At 42.5% G+C, this 19546-nt stretch overlaps 1 protein-coding gene across 4 annotated transcripts in view; it reads left to right on the top strand.

The window, feature by feature from the left end:
* Positions 1-19090, top strand: part of LOC139423071 (cell adhesion molecule DSCAM-like) — a 138143-nt gene extending 119053 nt beyond the window's left edge. For 2 of the 4 annotated variants that reach the window (XM_071174696.1, XM_071174694.1), the window contains 15 exons: positions 1899-2054; positions 2532-2665; positions 2937-3090; positions 7380-7497; positions 7832-7995; positions 9723-9821; positions 9996-10184; positions 10332-10622; positions 12011-12187; positions 12322-12352; positions 12541-12656; positions 12925-13083; positions 15410-15607; positions 15847-16149; positions 18151-19090. In XM_071174696.1, the coding sequence (XP_071030797.1) occupies positions 1899-2054; positions 2532-2665; positions 2937-3090; positions 7380-7497; positions 7832-7995; positions 9723-9821; positions 9996-10184; positions 10332-10622; positions 12011-12187; positions 12322-12352; positions 12541-12656; positions 12925-13083; positions 15410-15607; positions 15847-16149; positions 18151-18545 (2684 nt within the window). In that variant the 3' untranslated portion in view covers positions 18546-19090. The remainder of the gene's footprint in view (positions 1-1898; positions 2055-2531; positions 2666-2936; positions 3091-7379; positions 7498-7831; positions 7996-9722; positions 9822-9995; positions 10185-10331; positions 10623-12010; positions 12188-12321; positions 12353-12540; positions 12657-12924; positions 13084-15409; positions 15608-15846; positions 16150-18150) is intronic. The other 2 variants (XM_071174695.1, XM_071174697.1) reach the window with 1 other exon arrangement.
* The last annotated feature ends 456 nt before the right edge of the window (positions 19091-19546 follow it).

Below are 19546 nucleotides of genomic sequence, written 5' to 3'. Positions count from 1 at the left end.
CACTGATTCCCGAGGGTCTTATTCTGATGACATGATGATTGATGCTTGACTGCTGTTTGACAAATAATAATATCCATAATAATCTCATCATGTTGACTAGCGTACCCGCACAGCTTACCCACACTGTATCGGTGAGCTGTTGGCTAGAGTGCACATGCCAAGACCACAGTAGGCACATTTTCTACTTAACGCAGCAGTTTCTGGGACAAAACTATCGGTAGAGTTGAAAATTCGATGGAAACACATTGAACTTTAGATTTTTATTCGGTACATGAAAACCTAAGCAAAAAAGTACATTTTTTGTGCATTTACATCATCACCCACTGATTTTATCTGCTAAAAGTATGTTTGGTGGAAGCACCACTGGTATGTCCATAACATGGACTGACCAGGTGAAAGCTTTGATCCCTTATTGATGTCACCTGTTAAATACACTTCAATCAGTGTAGATGAAGGGGAGAACTAGGATTTTTAAACCTTGAGACAATCGAGACATGAATTGTTTATGTGTGCCATTCAAAGGGTGAATGAGCTAGACAAAATATTCAAGTGCCTTGGTTTGAGTGCTGGGTTTTTCACGTTCAACAGTTTCTTGTGTGTCAAGAATGGTCCCCCACCAAAAGGACATCCAGCCAACTTGACACAACTGTTGAAAGCATTAGTCAACATGGGCCAGCATCCCTGTGGAATGCTTTCCACACCTTGTAGAGTCCATGCTCTGATGAACTGAGGCTGTTCTGAGGGAAAGAGGGGGGCGCAACTCAATGTTAGGAAGGTGTTCCTAATGTTTTGTACACTCAGTGTATATTTGCGTATTTTATATATACTGAACAAAAATATAAATTCAACATAGAACAATTTTATTGATTTTCCTGAGTTACAGTTCATATGAGGAAATCAGTCAATTTAAAGAAATAAATTATAACCTAATCTATGGATTTCACATGACTGGGAATACAGATATGCATCTGTTGGTCACAGATAGTTAATATACACTTAGGTTGGTCAGGTCAGAAGTTAACATACATCTGGTTCATCATTGGGAGCAATTTCCAAACGCCTGAAGGTACCACGTTCATCTGTACAAACAATAGTATGCAAGTATAAACACCATGGGACCACGCAGCCATCATACCGCTCAGGAAGGAGACGTGTTCTGTCTCCTAGAGATGAACGAACTTTGGTGCGAAAAGTGCAAATCAATCCCAGAACAACAGCAACGGACCTTGTGAAGATGCTGGTGGAATCAGGTACAAAAGTATCTATATCCACAGTAAAACGAGACCTATATCGACATAACCTGAAAGGCCGCTCAGCAAGGAAGAAGCCACTGCTCCAAAACTGCTATAAAAAAGCCTGACTATGTTTTGCAAGTGGTGACAAAGATCGTACTTTTTGGAGAAATGTCCTCTAGTCTGATGAAACAAAAATAGAACTGTTTGGCCATAATGACCATTGTTATGTTTGGAGGAAAAAGGGGGAGGCTTGCAAGCAGAAGGACACTATCACAACCGTGAAGCACGGGGGTGGCAGCATCATGTTGTGGGGGTGCTTTGCTGCAGGAGGGACTGGTGCACTTCACAAAATAGATGGCTTCATGAGGCAAGAAATTTATGTGGATATATTTAAGCAACATCTCAAGACATCAGTTAGGAAGTTAAAGCTTGGTTGCAAATGGGTCTTCCAAATGGACAATGACAACAAGCATACTTCCAAAGTTGTGGCAAAACGGCTTAAGGACTTCAAAGTCAAGGTATTGGAGTGGCCATCACAAAGCCTTGACCTCAATCCCATAGAACATTTCTGGGCAGAACTGAAAAAGCGTGTACGAGCAAGGAGCCCTACAAACATATTTTTTCTAATTGCTCTCTATCCCCTTCTCTTCTTCTCTCTCTCAGAGCTGGGGGAGATCCGTAACGTGACCACCTCTAAGCCATCTCTGGAGCTGGATGGTCTGGAGAAGTACACTAACTACAGCATCCAGGTGCTGACCTTCACCCGGGCAGGGGATGGGGTGCGCAGCGAGCAGATCTTCACCCGCACCAAGGAGGACGGTACGCACACTAGTAGACCAGGACACCCCAGGCACTGATCTAGGATCAGCTTACCCTCCCTAAATTCTAACCTTAACAATGAGGGGGAAGATGCAAAACTGTATCATACTAAATTGGGGTTAACCTAGAGGCCAGGGGTCAACTGGCAGGTAAACTGTGCCTAGATCCGCATAGCCCCTCTTGCATTATGTTGCCAAGTATAAATCATTTTGACAGGACTTCTGTTTGAATTTGGTGTGAAATTATAGAAATATGAGTTGATAATCGGTGCAGACATCTCACATTAGTAGGTGAAAAACTGCAGCTCCAGCATATTGCAGATCGCCATGTAGCATAAGAAGTTAAGGCACGCTCACTGGAATGACAGATTTTGACACTGACAAAATTTAAATACAGAGTGGTTTCCTTAGATGTTGCTCAAAACAAGAATAAGGGTAACAATGTATATTTCCCTATTTCACGGTTTTCCCTCACCAGTCCCTGGTCCTCCGGCTGGCGTGAAGGCAGCGGCGGCATCTAACTCAGTGGTGTTTGTGTCGTGGCTCCCTCCTCTCAAACTCAACGGCATCATCAGGAAATACACTGTCTTCTGCTCTAACCCACACCCCACGGTAAGGAGGGCACAGAGTATAGTGATGAAGGCAAGTCAGTGGTGGGCATACAATACATTTGAGGCATAACATAATTGTAGGAGAGGAAGGCACCAGGTTCAGGGGCTAGACTAGATATGGCATGAGAGGTCTTATAAACCATCCCTCCAGCTCACTTTGTCATGGCTGTGTCATCAGTGTTCAGCTCTAAGGATTGATAGTTTGTTACAGACATTTGGAATAGGTCCTGTATCTCTCTGCTAACAACAAGCCGGTCTCTCCCCTCCCACAGGTGAGCAGTGAGTTTGAAGCAGCTCCAGACATCTTTTTCTACCGTATCCCCAACCTGAGCAGGAACCGTCAGTACAGCATCTGGGTGGTGGCCGTCACCGCAGCCGGCCGCGGAAACGCCAGCGACATCATCACCGTCAAGCCCCTGGCCGAGGGTAGGTGGAGCTAGGGCTGTTGCGGTGACTGTATTACCGCCACAGGCGGTCATGAGTCATGAAGGTAGTCACGGTAATTAGGCTACCAAACTTTCTAATTGCCTGGAACTATATTGTCCCTCTAATCACTCTGACATCAATGCAAATTATATTTGTGAATCTAATCAAACACTTCCCATGAGCCTATGAGCTCATGTTGCACAACAGTTCTATAGGCTACGCAATTGAGGGAGAAAACAGAGTGATAGCCGCTAATAAAAAGACGAGGATCCCATCAGCTTTCTATAGGCTAGGTCTACTATATTTATTTCTCAACTTTCCGAATATTAAGCACATTGCTTATATTTACAACAGGAGTATAGCCTACCTGGCTGGCATGAAAATAAACCACGGGGAAAAGCGTCATCCATTTGCTATTTAAGTGCATTTTTCCCTGCTGCCCGTTTCGATACAGGTGCATGATAATGGTCCATTCTAAATCTAAACAAATGTCACACATATATTAGTTAGTATATAACATTAAAGAAGAGTCTGATGGGTGACAATATTAGCCTATCACTTGTGAATGATATATTATCACTTGTGAATGATGCCCAGCATAAGAAACAAATACTTTTTTTGTGTGACTTTTTCTTATCATAGTAGTACACCTCATGTAGCCTAGCCCATAGGCCTATATGTTTTAATAAGGATATTATCACAACTGAAGTGGCCAAATTACTTCTTAAAATTAAGCACATTAATCTGCTTTACAAGGGGTGTAGAGCATATATAAGCAGTGCGTGAGTTTTATGTTTGGGGAATTTTAACCATAAAAATGCACCTTTATAATAAAAGCATTACAAGCATAGTTGCATTTGCGGTCACTTTTGATAATGGTGTTTTCTGCTAATGGAACATTTGCGCTTATAGCCTACTACCATGTGCGCATTGCTGCGTTTATAATGTGAAGAAATAGCCTAATAGTTTATCAACATTTTAAGCTAAACGTTCTGATCTGTTGCGTCATTAACATTGCATAAAAACGTTTTTTTGACTCTAGTTGTATTCATTTGGGATCTATCGCATCTCACAGACTATGCTTGGAATATTAATTTCTCGCACAGAATAGAATAGGTCGACTTTTGTACTATGGGGGATAGTATATTCACATAGGCTAGTGCTTCTGCTGTTCGTTAGGCCTACTCATCTTGTTGGCTGATGAAAAGTAAATGTGGACAGTTCTTCCAATATCTTCAATATGCACCTTGGAATTGGATAAGGACGTGCACAGTTGCATCCCCGATGTGTCTATCTTCACTTGTAGCCTGTGAGAAAGACCTGATCACATGATGGAGAGCCATGTGAGTGAGAGGCGCTTCAGATTGCGCAGCTCACTCAGGGAGAAGGGCACAACGCAGCACTTCGGGTCGCAAAAGGCATGGATTTTGTTATGCTGCATTATGGCCACAATGGAGATCCCGCCGTGGAATTCGAGGCATTATCAAGTGCTTGTCAAATTGTGAATGAGAGACTATTGGAGTGTGTACAGCCGGCGCAAATAAACAAAGCAGAGGTCATGCCTTTCAAGCAACTTTTTTCAAATGATCATTAGTCTCATCTTGCAGCCTTACAATGTATTAAAAATCAAAACATATAGCCCAATGTTTTGTAGAACAACTAAAGTTACATTTATAACTCTAAATTTTTCATATAAACTCAGCAAAAAAAGAAACACACATTTTCTTATTCAAAGATAATTAGGAAAAATCCAAATAACTTCACAGATCTTCATTGTAAAGGGTTTAAACACTGCTTCCCATGCTTGTTCAATGAACCATAAACAATTAATGAACATGCACCTGTGGAACAGTTGTTAAGACACTAACAGCTTACAGACAGTAGGCAATTAAGGTCACAGTTATGACAACTTAGGACACTAAAGAGGTCTTTCTACGGATTCTGAAAAACACCCAAAGAAAGATACCCAGGGTCCCTGCTCATATGCGTGAATGTGCCTTAAGCATGCTGCAAGGAGGCATGAGGACTGCAGATGTGACCAGGGCAATAAATTGCAATGTACGCACTGTGAGACGCCTAAGACAGTGCTACAGTGAGACAACACCTGCACAGAATCGGTACATACGGACATCACCCCTGTGGGACAGGTACAGGATGGTAACAACAACTGCCCGAGTTACACTAGGAACACACAATCCCTCCATCAGTGCTCACACTGTCCGCAATAGGCTGAGAGAGGCTGGACTGAGGGCTTGTAGGCCTGTTGTAAGGCAGGTCCTCACCAGACATCACCGGCAACGATGTCGCCTATGGGCACAAACCCACCTTCGCTGGACCAGACAGGACTGGAAAAAGTGCTCTTCACTGACGAGTCACAGTTTTGTCTCACCCGTGGTGATGGTCGGATTCGCGTTTGAGCATTACACTTGTCTGTCCTCTGGAGCGGGATCAATTTGGAGGTGGAGGGTCCGTCATGGTCTGTGGCGGTGTGTCACAGCATCATCGGACTGAGCTTGTTGTCTCTGCAGGCAATCTCAACGCTGTGCATTACAGGGAAGACATCCTCCCCCCTCATGTAGTACCCTTCCTGCAGGTACATCTTGACATGACCCTCCAGCGTGACAATGCCACCAGCCATACTGCTTGCTTTGTGAGTGATTTCCTGCAATACAGGAATGTCAGTGTTCTGCCATGGCCAGCGAAGAGCCCGGATCTCAATCCCATTGAGCACGTCTGGGACCTGTAGGATCGGAGGGTGAGGGCTAGGGCCATTCCCCCCAGAAATGTCCAGGAACTTGCAGGTGCCTTGGTGGAAGAGTGGGGTAACATCTCACCGCAATAATTGGCAAATCTGGTGCAGTCCATGAGGAGGAGATGCACTGCAGTACTTAATGCACCAGATACTGACTGTTACTTTTGATTTTGACCCCCTTTGTTCAAGGACACATTATTCAATTTCTGTTAGTCACATGTCTGTGAAACTTGTTCAGTTTATGTCTCAGTTGTTGAATCTTGTTATGTTCATGCAAATGTTTACACATGTTAAGTTTGCTGAAAATAAATGCAGTTGACAGTGAGAGGACGTTTCTTTTTTTGCTGAGTTTAGGAGTACCTATTTCTTTGTTAACCGCTCAACACAGAATAACAGCATGTGCGCACTCCCTCAAGTCATTTGGAGAAAATATCCTTTCTACTTTATTCAGCTTTGTTCAATTGTATTCTTCATACTATAAAATAATATAAAATAATACCACGGAATTATAAGCAAATCTTGTCTGCTACATTGACTAGTGTAGCACACAGCCATTTGACAAGGACAGAGTACGCTATCATTTTCTTTTGAAATAGACTACATATCATGCTTCTTTAGACCTGTCTAAAATAAATCATGGATTCATTGTGAAGGTGTACGCTATATTACATGGATTTATTGGACTCTTTAAAATGTCTTGCTTGTAGGCTAGGTGTGAAAGCCAGGAGAAGCTAAATGTGTTTGTTAATTAACGGTCAATTATCGTGAGACCGACAGTTATTTGCTTGACAATCACCGGCTAACGAAATTTTGTGATCGCCACAGCCCTATGTGGAGCTTATGGTTTCACTTCTCAGTATTCAGGAGCAGATGATAACAAAAGGTGTATCAGTCTCTGAATGATTTTAGAAGACACAAAAGATGATGTTTGAGTTGTGTTTTTTTGTCAAAGCTATGATCAGAGCATCAGAACATTTAAAGGGGCGCAACCCTGAGAAACTCTCCCTATGAGGTAAATAAGGTGAGAAAAGAAAAGAGGAGACTATATTATCCCTGCCTCCTAACTCAGGATGTGAATGCAGCATCAAACTGAATGCAAATAGGTCTGCTATTCCACCCTGTCAGCACTGTGCTTCTTTGTGAGAGCTGATAAGCCGAGGGTGAGCAGTGATAGCCAGTGTAGTGTTCTCATCCTGCTAGAGGCAGGGGTGATAAATGTAGTCCCCACTCTGGAGCTCCAGACCTGATGTGTTTTAGATATCCGTCTGCTGCACGACCAGCCTGGTTCCAAACAGATTACTTTACACCTGTCCAAGCACAGAGATGGGCTCTGCATGTGTAGAGGTGAATTCAATAAAGATGGATAAGGAACTAATATTGTATACTGCTTTTTCAGAGCTTCCCTTGACGGTATTTGGGATTGATTTCCACTTTTGGGAGTATTCCATACATTTTGTTGTACCAAGCAAATTAAATCAAGTCAGCCCAAGTATTTAAAATTATTTGACCCAGTTGTGGTGTGTTTGTGTGTGTGCAGCTCCTGCTCAGATTCTGACGTTCAACGGCACCGTGACCACACCCTGGATGAGGGACATCGTGTTGCCCTGTAAGGCGGTGGGCGACCCAGCCCCCACGGTCAAGTGGCTCAAGGAGACGTGAGTACAGGAAAGTCTGACCCACAGCTGGGGAAACACATCATGCTGCATGTAGTTCAGACAGTAGCACTTAGTACAGACTGTGTTTTGAGTAACTTTTAATGCTTTCCACTTGAACTAAATACCAGTGAAAAAACAGTGGCTCTTTGTTTTTACAGTATCCTTTCACACTCATCAGCAGAATGTTAAAAAATCATAGTTGTTTACATGTACAGCATGTTCCTACACACACAAAAGTAGGGGTAACATTATCCAAGACTTTTAAATGATTTCCGCTGCTGCGTATCTCACCGTAGTTCATTTTCTAACTGTCTCTCGTACATTTGTGATTCAGCAACGGAAGCCCCGCCCCTGCTGTGATCGACAGTAGACGCATCATCCAGGGCAATGGCAGCCTAGCCATCCGCACAGTGAAAGCTGAGGATTCTGGGAACTACACCTGTGTGGCTAGCAACAGTTTTGGGCCGGATAAAATCATCCTCAACCTGCAGGTTCAAGGTAACCAGAAGGAGTCTGTGGTGGAACAGTGCAGTATACCACTCAATTCAAATCAATTCTCCATTTTATTGATGGTCATAAAAACAGAAATGTGTTCATGGTATGTAGTGAAGTGTATTCGCAAAGTATTCAGACCCCTTGACTTTTTCCACATTTTGTTACATTACAGCCTTATTCTAAAAATGATTAAATATTTTTTTCACCCTTATAAATCTACACACAATACCCCATAATGACAAAGCAAAAACAGTTTTACATTTTGTTTTTGCACATTGACATAAGTATTCAAACCCTTTACTCAGTACTTTGTTAAAGCATCTTTGGTAGCGATTACAACCTCGAGTCTTCTTGGGTATGACGCTACATTACAAGCTACAATACACACCTGTATGTTGGAAGTTTCTCCCATTCTTCTCTGCAGATCCTCTCAAGATCTATCAGGTTGGATCAGGAGCATCTCTGCACAGCTATTTTCAAGCCTCTCCAGATATGTTAGATCTGGTTCAAGTCCGGGCTCTGGCTGGGCCACTCAAGGACATACAGATATTTTTCACGAAGTCACTCCTGTGTTGTCTTAGCTGTGTGCTTAGTGTTGTTGTCCTGTTGGAAGGTTGACCTTTGCCCCAGTCTAAGGTCCTGAGCGCTCTAGAGCAGGTTTTCATCAAGGATCTCTCTGCTCCGTTCATCTTTCCCTCAATCCTGACTAGTCTCCCAGTCCCTACTGCTGAAGAACATCCCCACAGCATGATGCTACCACCACCATGCTTCACCGTAGGGATGATGCCTGGTTTCCTCCAGATGTGACGCTTGGCATTCAGGCCAAAGAGTTCAATCTCGGTTTCATCAGACCAGAGAATCGTTTTTCATGGTCTGAGAGTAATTTAGGTGCCTTTTGGCAAACTCCAAGTGTGCTGTCATGTGCCTCTTACTGAGGAGTGGCTTCCGTCTGACCACTCTGCCATAAAGGCCTGATTGGTGGAGTGCTGCAGGGAAGGTTCTCCCATCTCCACACAGGAACTCTGGAGCTCTTTCAGAGTGACCATCACACCTTGACATGTCTATATAAGGTCACCTCCCTGACCAAGGCCCTTCTCCCCCGATTGCTCAGTTTGGCCAGGCGGCCAGCTCTAGGAAAAGTCTTGGTGCTTCCAAACTTATTTAATTTAAGAATGATGGAGACCACTGTGTTCTTGGTGACCTTCAATGCTGCAGAAATGTTTTGGTACCCTTCCCCAGATCCATGCCTTGACACAATCCTGTCTCGGATCTCTATGGACAATTCCTTTGACCTCATGGCTTGGTTTTTGCTCTGACATGACATGTTGACATGCACTGTCAACTGTGGGACCTTATATAAACAGGAGAGTGCCTTTCCAAATCATGTACAATCAATTGAAGAAACATCTCAAGGATGATCAATGGAAACACGATGCACCTGAGCTCAATTTTAAGTTTTCATAGCAAAGGGTCTGAATAATTATGTAAATCAGGTATTTCTGTTTTTTATTTGTAATACATTTGCAAAATATTCTAAAAACATGTTTGTGCTTTGTCATGATGGGTTATTTTGTGTTGATTGAGGAAGGAAAAAATATATTTAAACAATTTTAGGATATTGGCTGTAATGTAACAAAACGTGGAATCATGTAAGGGGTCTGAATACTTTCCAAATGCACTGTATGCCCCTTGAGATAGGACCTAATTAAAATCCATGTTTTTACTTCTAGTTCCTCCAGACCAGCCTCGTCTTACCGTTACCAAGACGACCACCACATCTATCACTCTGTCCTGGATACCAGGAGACAACGGAGGGAGCTCCATCAGAGGTCAGACTCCAACACAGCAAGCAGCAACACTAACTATTATAGGAGATTTTATTGTTTTACCTTGGAAAACAGGTTACTGACTTCATTAAATAGTGTCCCCTATGAGCAACACTAGGATGGTTGTTTAGCAGACAACAGTGCATCAGCCTAACCTCTCTCTCTCTCACACATCAGGCTACATCCTGCAATACTCAGAGGACAACAGTGAGCAGTGGGGCAACTTTGCCATCAGCCCTAGTGAGCGTTCCTATCGCCTGGAGAACCTGAAGTGTGGCACCTGGTACAAATTTACACTGACGGCACAGAATGCTGTGGGGCCAGGGCGAATCAGTGAGATCATCGAAGCTAAGACTCATGGGAAAGGTAGAGAGATGGTGACATCCTTTTACGTATGTTATGAAATAGTGACTCTATTGCTTTGACACAATTAATACAAAACTGATACTTATGAATGGACCGCTCATTAAAGTGTGTGTGTGGTCTGACTCCTCTCTCCTCTCTGCCCAACAGAACCCCAGTACTCTAAAGAACAGGAGCTCTTCACCAGTATCAATGCCACGCGTGTCAAGCTCAACCTGATTGGCTGGAATAACGGCGGCTGTCCAATCACATCCTTCACGTTGGAGTACCGTTCGGTGGTGTCTCCCACATGGACCACGGCCCAGCGCACCTCTCTGATCAAGAGCTACATCCTGTATGACCTGGCCGAGGCCACCTGGTACGAACTGCAGATGAAGGTGTTCAACAGCGCCGGCTCAGCAGAGAAGAGGGTCAAATTCGCCACACTCAGCTACGACGGCAGTGAGTGTACTTGTTTCTTCACTGATGCTATACATAATGCAGAAAGTTATAAGTTGAAAGATATACACGCTTAGATTGACTTATTCAGGATAACTGAATGAAAATTGAAGAACTGTATTTTAAAAGGCATTTACCTTCCCATCCCTTGAAAATTGTCACAACTGATCGAGTCTCCATCAAAGATGTTAATTTACGGCGTAGGTACTATACCTGCCTTAGAGCAGAAGTAAATGAATTCATATTTTGCTATTTACTGGTGCTGCCATTAAAGAAGCTGTCTCATGCAAGTATCATGCAACTGATGAATGGGGCAGTAAAGTACCTCCAATAGATTTTCTGCTGACTCCAGTGGCCATGGTGGTTGTTGTGTCTGCTGCTGCTATTTATGACACCTCCATCACTGCCCTATCGAGCGCTCTGCGCTGCATGAATTAAATAATTATGTGATCTACCGACTGCAGAGGGGCTAGAGGGGGGCAATAGATGAGCAATCACCTGCCAGTGCCAACACCCCCCAGTCCCATAGCGATTCAATAGCCTTACCCAACCCTAAACCTTACTCTCTCTCTCTCTCTCTCTCTCTCTCTCTCTCTCTCTCTCTCTCTCTCTCACTCACTCACTCACTCACTCACTCACTCACTCACGCACTCACTCACTCACGCACGCACGCACGCACGCACACACACACACACACACACACAGACGCACACACTCACACACAGACACACACACTCACACTCACACACAGCCCCCATCCATCCATCCCCCAGCCATCCACGAAGGGAAAAAAAGCTGACTATTCAGCGAATAAGGAAGAGTTCACCTCTTTTAAGTAGTGCTTCAGTTAACTGGGCATTATTGGAAATTCGGCAGAAGGTCAGGTGCTGATTGCTGGCAACACAGTGCTACAACAGCTTGTTGGAGCAGATTGAGTGGGATTGCTGGGAAAGACATTTCGATTGGGATGTAAGCCGCAGACGCACTGTTACCTTTTGCCAGGCGCTTGCTGCATGTTTTAAACATTAACACAAAGGTCATTTAGTATTCATCGACAGACCTTGTATACCTTGTATACAGACCTTAATTGACAGTGAGTGTACGAAATGATAGGAACTCCTTCCTAATATTGAGTTGTCGTGCGGTAGCAGAGAGAACAGTTTATGACTTGGCTGACTGGAGTCTTTGACTACCAGTCAATCTATGTCATGGAAATGTTTTGTTCACTGTGTGTATATTTGTATTTGGCTGGTGTTTTGCAGTCATTGTCTTCTCTACCAGGTCTGGTTTGCACACTTGACAATCCTGTAGTTAAGTACAAGAAACTTACATGGTCTTACAAATATCACAACAGTTTGTCAGCTAATTACATTTCTATGACCTGTCCCCAGGTACCATCGCTCCCCTGGTGAAGGCCCCGACGGTGAGTGCGGGCAGTACGTCCAGTAACGAGGGTCTGAAAATGGTGACCATCATCTCATGTGTTCTGGTGGGCATCGTGCTGGTCTTCGTCCTGCTACTTGTCCTCAGGAGGCGGAGGCGGGAACAAAGACTGAAGAGGCTTAGAGGTGAGAGGTCACAGCAGCAACATGATTGGTTAGATTTCAGTAAAAGATTTCTGTAACTATTGTCAAACTATTGTCAAGTATACTAAGAGAATCATCTGTATGTAATGTGATTTTTGTTCTTGTTTGCTCTGTAGATGCTAAAAGTTTAGCCGAGATGCTGATGAGGTAAGCATGAGCAGTTTGACACATAACTTAATAGATAGTTAATATTGTTTAATGCATTACTGGAAGAAGAAAACATGAAATACTGTTTCTATGGAATCATATCAGAATCACTATTATATGAATATCTTATGCAGTGTGTAATGAGATCTGCATTGACCTGTGTATGGCTTCCTGTGTTCCCCATGCAGTAAAAACACACGACCTGCAGACACCATCAACAAGCAGCAGCAGACCATGAGAATGCACATCGACATCCCCCGAGCCCAGCTGCTCATAGAGGAGAGAGACACCATGGAGACAGTCGGTGAGTGGACACTGATACATTATGCTGCTTTCATGTGTTCTCTGAATTATTGTCAACTTGTGACTTAAACTTACAGAACGCTCCCAGACACACCATAACTCATAATGAGCTTCCAATTAGGAAATACGAGTGGGAAATTTGTGTAACATTGGATAACAATGTGTGAATATTACATATTTGTGGCCTTCTAAGTGTTAGTAGTGCCTACTGTGGTTATTGTCATCGTACTGTAGGGACCATGTTTGTGAAAGCTCTCTTTCTCTTTCAGATGACAGGTCCACAGTGCTACTGACTGACAATGACTTTGGGGAGACCCAGAAACAGAAGTCGTCTACGGTTACCCACACTGTCCACTACCAGTCCCTGTCACAGGCCACCGGACCTCTAGTGGATGTATCTGACGCTAGGCCAGGAACCAGTAAGTCCAGTACGAACATCCTCTTTACATTACTGGAGGTAAAACTAGAATGAATAAGTGGTATCAGGATTGCATTCATACGGCTGAAACTGATACAGCTAGAGTGTATTCTAGACAACCAGACTGACTCCAGTCCTCAGAGAGTCATCAGTAGCATTATGATCAGTGTCACTACCATCTCCACTGATGTTATTCACACAGATTAACAATTCCTTTCAGCACAATGTACAGTGCTTTCAGAAAGTATTCATACCCCTTGAATTATTCCATATTTTGTTGTGAATTCAAAATTGATTAAATATATATATTTTCTCACCCATTTACTCACAGTACCTCATAATGACAAAGTGAAAACATGTTTTTAGAAACTGTAGCAAATGTATTGAAAATGAAATATCTAATTTATATAAGCGATTTCAGCTGTGAGTCTTTCTGGGTAAGTCTCTAAGAGCTTTCCACACCTGGATTGTACAACATTTGCCCATTATTATTTTCAAAATACTTTAAGCTCTGTCATATTGGTTGTTGATCATTGCTAAGACAACCATTTTCACATCTTGCCATAGATTTTCAAGTATATTTAAGTCAAAACTGTAACTCGTCCACTCAGGAACATTCACTGCCTTCTTGGTAAGCAACTCCAGTGTAGATTTTGGCCTTGTGTTTTAGGTTATTGTCCTGCTGAAGGAAAATTAATCTCCCAGTGTCTGGGGGAAAGCAGACTGAACCAGGTTTTCCTCTAGGATTTTGCCTGTACTTCATGACTTGCCTGTGCTGAACTCCCCAGTCCTTAATGATTACAATCATACCCATAACATGATGCAGCCACCACTATGCTTGAAAATATGGAGAGTGAAACTCAGTAATGTGTTGTAATGGATTTTCCCCAAAACAGAACACTTTGTAAGTAGGATATAACGTTTTTCCCCCGCATTTTTTTGCCGTATTACGTTTGTTCCTTGTTGCAAACAGGATGCATGTTTTGGAATATTTTTTATTCTATACAGGCTTCCTTATTTTCACTCTGTCAATTTGGTTAGTATTGTGGAGTAACTACAATGTTGTTGATCCATCCTCAGTTTTCTCCTATCACAGCCATTAAACTCTGTAACTGTTTTAAAATCACTATTGGCATCATGGTGAAATCCCAGAGTGGTTTCCTTCCTCTTCGGCAACTGAGTTAGGAAGGATGCATGCATCTTTGTAGTGACTGGGTGTATTGATACACCACCCAAAGTGTAATTAATAACTTCACCATGCTCAATGGGATATTCAGTGTCTACTTTTTTTTTTTTTACACATCTACCAATAGGTGCCCTTCTTTGCCAAGTGTTGGAAAACCTCCCTGGTCTTTGTGGTTGAATCTGTGTTTGGAATTCACTGCTCGACTGAGGGACCTTACAGATAATTGTATGTGTGGGGTACAGAGATGAGGTTGTAATTCAAAAATCATGTTAAACGCTATTATTGCAAACAGAGTGAGTAAGTGCAACTTATTATTAGAATCATTTTTGTTATTTAACCTTTATTTGACTAGGCAAGATGAACCTGGGCCAATTTTGCGCCGCCCTATGGGACTCCCAATCACAGCCAGATGTGATACATCCTGGATTCGAACCAGGGACTCTAGTGACGCCTCTTGCACTGAGATGCAGTGCCTTAGTCCGCTGCTCCACTCGGGAGAAAATTATGTGACTTGTTAAGCACATTTTTACTCCTGAACTTATTTAGGCTTGTCATAACAAAGGGGTTGAATACTTATTGACTCAAGACATTTCAGCTTTTCATTTTTTAACCAATTTGTAAACATTTCTAAAAACATAATTCCACTTTGACATTATGGGGTATTGTGTGTGGCCCAGTGACAAAAACATCTCAATTGAATCCATTTTGAATTCAGGCTGTAACACAACAAAAGGAGGAAAAAGTTGAGGTGTGTGAATACTTTCTGAAGGAACTGTATGTGTATGGTATCCAACCAAAAAATGAGCCTATTTGCAAAGGACTGCAGGCAACCCAATCAAACATTCTATTTGACCATGATGGTTTTTTCACTGCTATTGTAAGCTCTATGTATTTGTGTGAAAACAAGAAGTCCCGAGATGAACTCCATGTGCAGAGATATTGTGATGGTGGGTGTTTTCTCTTTGTTGGTTTATGTCAGGATAGAGTGTCCAGCCTCATTGCTATAGCCAGCTACAAACTTTAAAACTCCTTTAAAAACTCAGTCAGCTTAAAAAACCGAGCATTGCGTTACTCGAGATGAGCCCTTGCTAAGTGACATAACACCCTGGTGTGTGACTGTGATGTAACATCCTGTGTCCTTCCTCCTCAGACCCCACAGCCCGCCGCACAGCCAAAGCAGGCCCTGCCGCACGCAACCGCTACGCTAGCCAGTGGACCCTGAACCGACCACACCCGCCAGTCTCGGCCCACACCCTAAGCACTGACTGGAGGCTGCCCACGCCACGGGTGGCCGGATCTGTGGATAAGGAGAGTGACAGCTACAGTGTCAGCCCATCTCAGGACACAGGTAACAACGCACCTGAAGATGAGACAAGTCTGTAACAACAGCTGTAACAGTCCCCATATAAGAATGTCTGCAACATAACCCTTAACCATGTCTATAACAAACCTTTCACCTCTGTATTAACAACAGATAGGCCTACTATAAAACTTGTAACAATGCCAACACTTATTAACAAATATAATGCTAGCATTAGCCCCTAACTGCTTTACTAGCACGACCTCTAACCCTAACCCCTGGTGTAGACCGAGCACGGAGCAGCATGGTGTCCACAGAGAGCGCGTCATCCACCTATGAGGAGCTTGCGCGGGCCTACGAGCACGCCAAAATGGAGGAGCAGCTGCGCCACGCCAAGTTCACCATCACAGAATGCTTCATCTCGGACACGTCGTCGGAGCAGATGACGGCAGGCACCAATGACTACACAGACAGCCTGACCTCCAGCACGCCCTCCGAGTCAGGCATCTGCAGGTTCACCGCCTCCCCGCCCAAGCCTCAGGACGTCAGCCGAGTCATGAACATGGCCGTGCCCAAGGCTCACAGACCCGGTGAGGCCGCGTAGACACATAGCTAGCTCTGCTATAGCTAACACTTGAGTCCTGAGCTCTGTTGCTAACCTGTTGCTAACCTTCGCTAACCTTCATCCTGCCTGTAATGCTATGGGTTTGTAAATATCTACTGCTGATGTATTCACTCAACTGTTGAATATGCTGAAGATAATGATGTAGTAATGCCACTTGATGATGTAGTAATGCCACTACTACTTGATGCAACAAATGTGGAGTTTTGCAGACAGTTCTTTGCATAAATTACAGGGACATGTATTAATTAATTAAGCTTATTCTATTGACAATAGTGCAACAACATTACATTGCAGGAAGACCAATCTTTAACATTGAACCACTTAAGTCTGTGATCTGCTATGAGGTCACTTTATCTTATAAATTCAGTCTATTTTTTATTAAAGTCATCATCTCTATTCATTCTATTTTTGGCTCATTGTAGAGTATATTTTATTAAACTCAGACTTTGTAGACTTTACTCAGATAACTGTGTAATAAACTGCACTAGTGTCTTAAATCTATAACATTACTTATTTAGGTTATAGAAAAGCCACAGTCTTCTTCATCCATTACCATAATGTGTATAATGAGATATGGGGTGGGGCTTTAAACCACATTGTAAATGTTGTCATTAATTTAATGTTGATCAAGGCCATGAGGACAGATTGCAGCATGGTGGTATGAGAATAATTTATCACTGAAGTATTTGTTGGCATATAACCTCAATAACCAGGCAAAGTTTGTATACATAAATCTTCTTAAGGCTAGGTGTCCCGCTAGCGGGACAACTTCCGGTGAAACTGGAGGGGGCGCAATTCAAATAAATAATCATAAACATTATGGATATTAAACATATATGTACATACAGGTGTCTTATATCGGTTAAAAGCTTAAATTCTTGTTAATCTAACTGCACTGTCTGATTTACAGTAAGATCTACAGCGAAAGCATGCCATGCGATTGTTTGAGGACACACATCAAAATACTTTTCCACCGGCACATGTTTTATAAATTCACAAATAGCGATTAAATATTCACTTACTTTTGAAAATCTTCCTATGATTTGTCATCAAAAGGGTCCCAGCTACGACATGTAGTATCATTTTGTTAGATAAAATCCTTCTTTATATCCCAAAAAGTCAGTTTAATTGGCACCATCGATTTGAGTAATCCACTTGTTCAACATGCAGAGAAAGAAATCCAAAAAGCTACCTCTAAACTTTGTTAAAACAAGTCAAAATACATTTCTATTTAATCCTCAGATTAAAATGTAAAATGTAATTAAACTATAATATTTAATACGGAAAGAAGTATGTTCAATAGAAAAACTGTATTAGCAGGTGTGTGTCCTCTTCGTCGCGCACGCATACACGAATTTCCAAGTCTGTGTCCGTGTACTAAAACGTATTATTCTTCCTCGTTTTGGAAGAAACAAGCCTGAAACATTGAACAATGACTACTGACACCCAGTGGAAGCCATAGGATTTGCATACTGGGAGCTAGATTTCATTATTTACCTATATGTTCCATTGGAAGAGCATTGGATTTTCTCCTACCATATCTATTGTGTTATAGTCTTCTACATTATTTTAACATTTCTACAAACTTCAGAGTGTTTTTTTTCCAATGGTACCAATTATATGCATATCCTGGCTTCAGGGCCTGAACAACAGGCAGTTTATTTTTGGCACGTCAGTCAGGCGGAAATGGAGAAAAGTAGACCCTAGCCTGAAGAAGATTTATGTAAATTACTTCCACATACTGTATAAGCTAGTTTTGTTGGTTGGAGTGGCAGATGTGATGAGCTTGTATCTGAGGGGGTAAAGACATTTCTATTTCCACCCAACCCTTCCCCCAGGGGCAGTAATTTCTCTAATGAAGTATTTTGACCTGAGATTTTTCCATAATTTGGCCATGTTATGTTTCATTCAATGGTGTTGTTTTCCAAAAGCTAACTCCAATCTCTCTCTATACTTTGTCCTGTAGGGGGCGAGCTTGTGCACCTGCCTCCTTACCTGCGCATGGACTTCCTGCTGAACCGGGGCATGTCGTGCACGGGTACTGGAGGGAGGGGTGGTGCCGGGGGGGAGGGGGCCATGGGTCAGGCCTGTCTGGAACCCCAGAAGAGTCGCTCCCTGAAGCGGCCGTCGCGTATGGCGCCCCCTACACCCACAGAGGCCCCCCAGGCTACCAGCAGGGCCAGCAGCAGGGACCCAGTGCCCCAATGGCAGCCCGGCTCAGCCGCCACCCTGCCCCAAAGAGAGGGCTCAGAGCTGGCCCAGGCCGCCAAGCTCAGCACCTCCCAGGAGTCCCTACTGGACTCACGAGGACATCTCAAACAGACCAACAACCCCTACGCAAAGTCCTATACGCTAGTATAACACCAGAGGCATGGGGCTGGACTAAAACTCACACTAACACTGGACTTATTACACTTACAAGTGCAGTAAACTGACTCTCACCACACAGTCCTGTATATAACATCCCCTTTCTTCTTAAACGAGGGATAACTTTTACTAATCTCCTTTTATTTATTTTGGAGCTTTCTTTGTTTTTTAAACTTGTGAGAAATTTCACTCATCTGAAATGACTACACGCAGAGCTTGACAAAATATTTACCTTATGAGGGAACATCATTCATTATTGATTATTATTTTTAATCAATAATTATTAATCATGGATTATTTGTTGTTAGTTGTCAACTTTTAATGATTATTAATTATTGATTACAAATGATCAATTATTACCATTACTACACTGTTTTAATAAGAACCTGGACAACTTTTTTCCGGAGTGTGAGATGATAATTTGGAGCCCATCATTTTTTTTCTATGGAAAATTCCTTTTAAACACTGAATGAAACTTGGGAAAATCTGAAATCTGAGAATGAAAGCAATCGACAGCAGTCCAAACTTGTCAGCTGCTCTCAAATAAATCTATTTCCTATGGATGCATGGGGACTGACCAATTAAAGACTATTATAAGGATTATGATCACTACTGGACAGCCCAGTTGAGCATTTTGTCACACAAGGAAATGATCCAATGTGAAGATTTATTATTCTTATTACTATAAATATATATATAAAAAGAGATCACTTTTATTTGTGGATATTACAGGGAAGAATTGATTTGGTTAATGAAGTCCTTAGTCATGTTTGCACATATCTCGTTTTGATTAGGAAATGGAGTCACTATTGATATTTCTCTGTATTCCATTCTCTGATGGTGCAATATGAAAAAAGATTATGAAAATTATATGGATACTATTTGCTCTATACTGTACTATAATGAAAATAATGACTATGTTGTGAGTATACTTACAGGGCGGGACAAACCCCAGCTATGTATCAGGTGTAGTTTACCACTGCTAATTTGCCAGG

This window comes from Oncorhynchus clarkii, chromosome 12, assembly GCF_045791955.1.
Source record: "Oncorhynchus clarkii lewisi isolate Uvic-CL-2024 chromosome 12, UVic_Ocla_1.0, whole genome shotgun sequence".
NCBI lineage: Eukaryota > Metazoa > Chordata > Actinopteri > Salmoniformes > Salmonidae > Oncorhynchus > Oncorhynchus clarkii.
The sequence above is the reverse complement of the archived record's forward strand: the minus strand, read 5'-3'. Positions and strand labels throughout refer to the sequence as shown.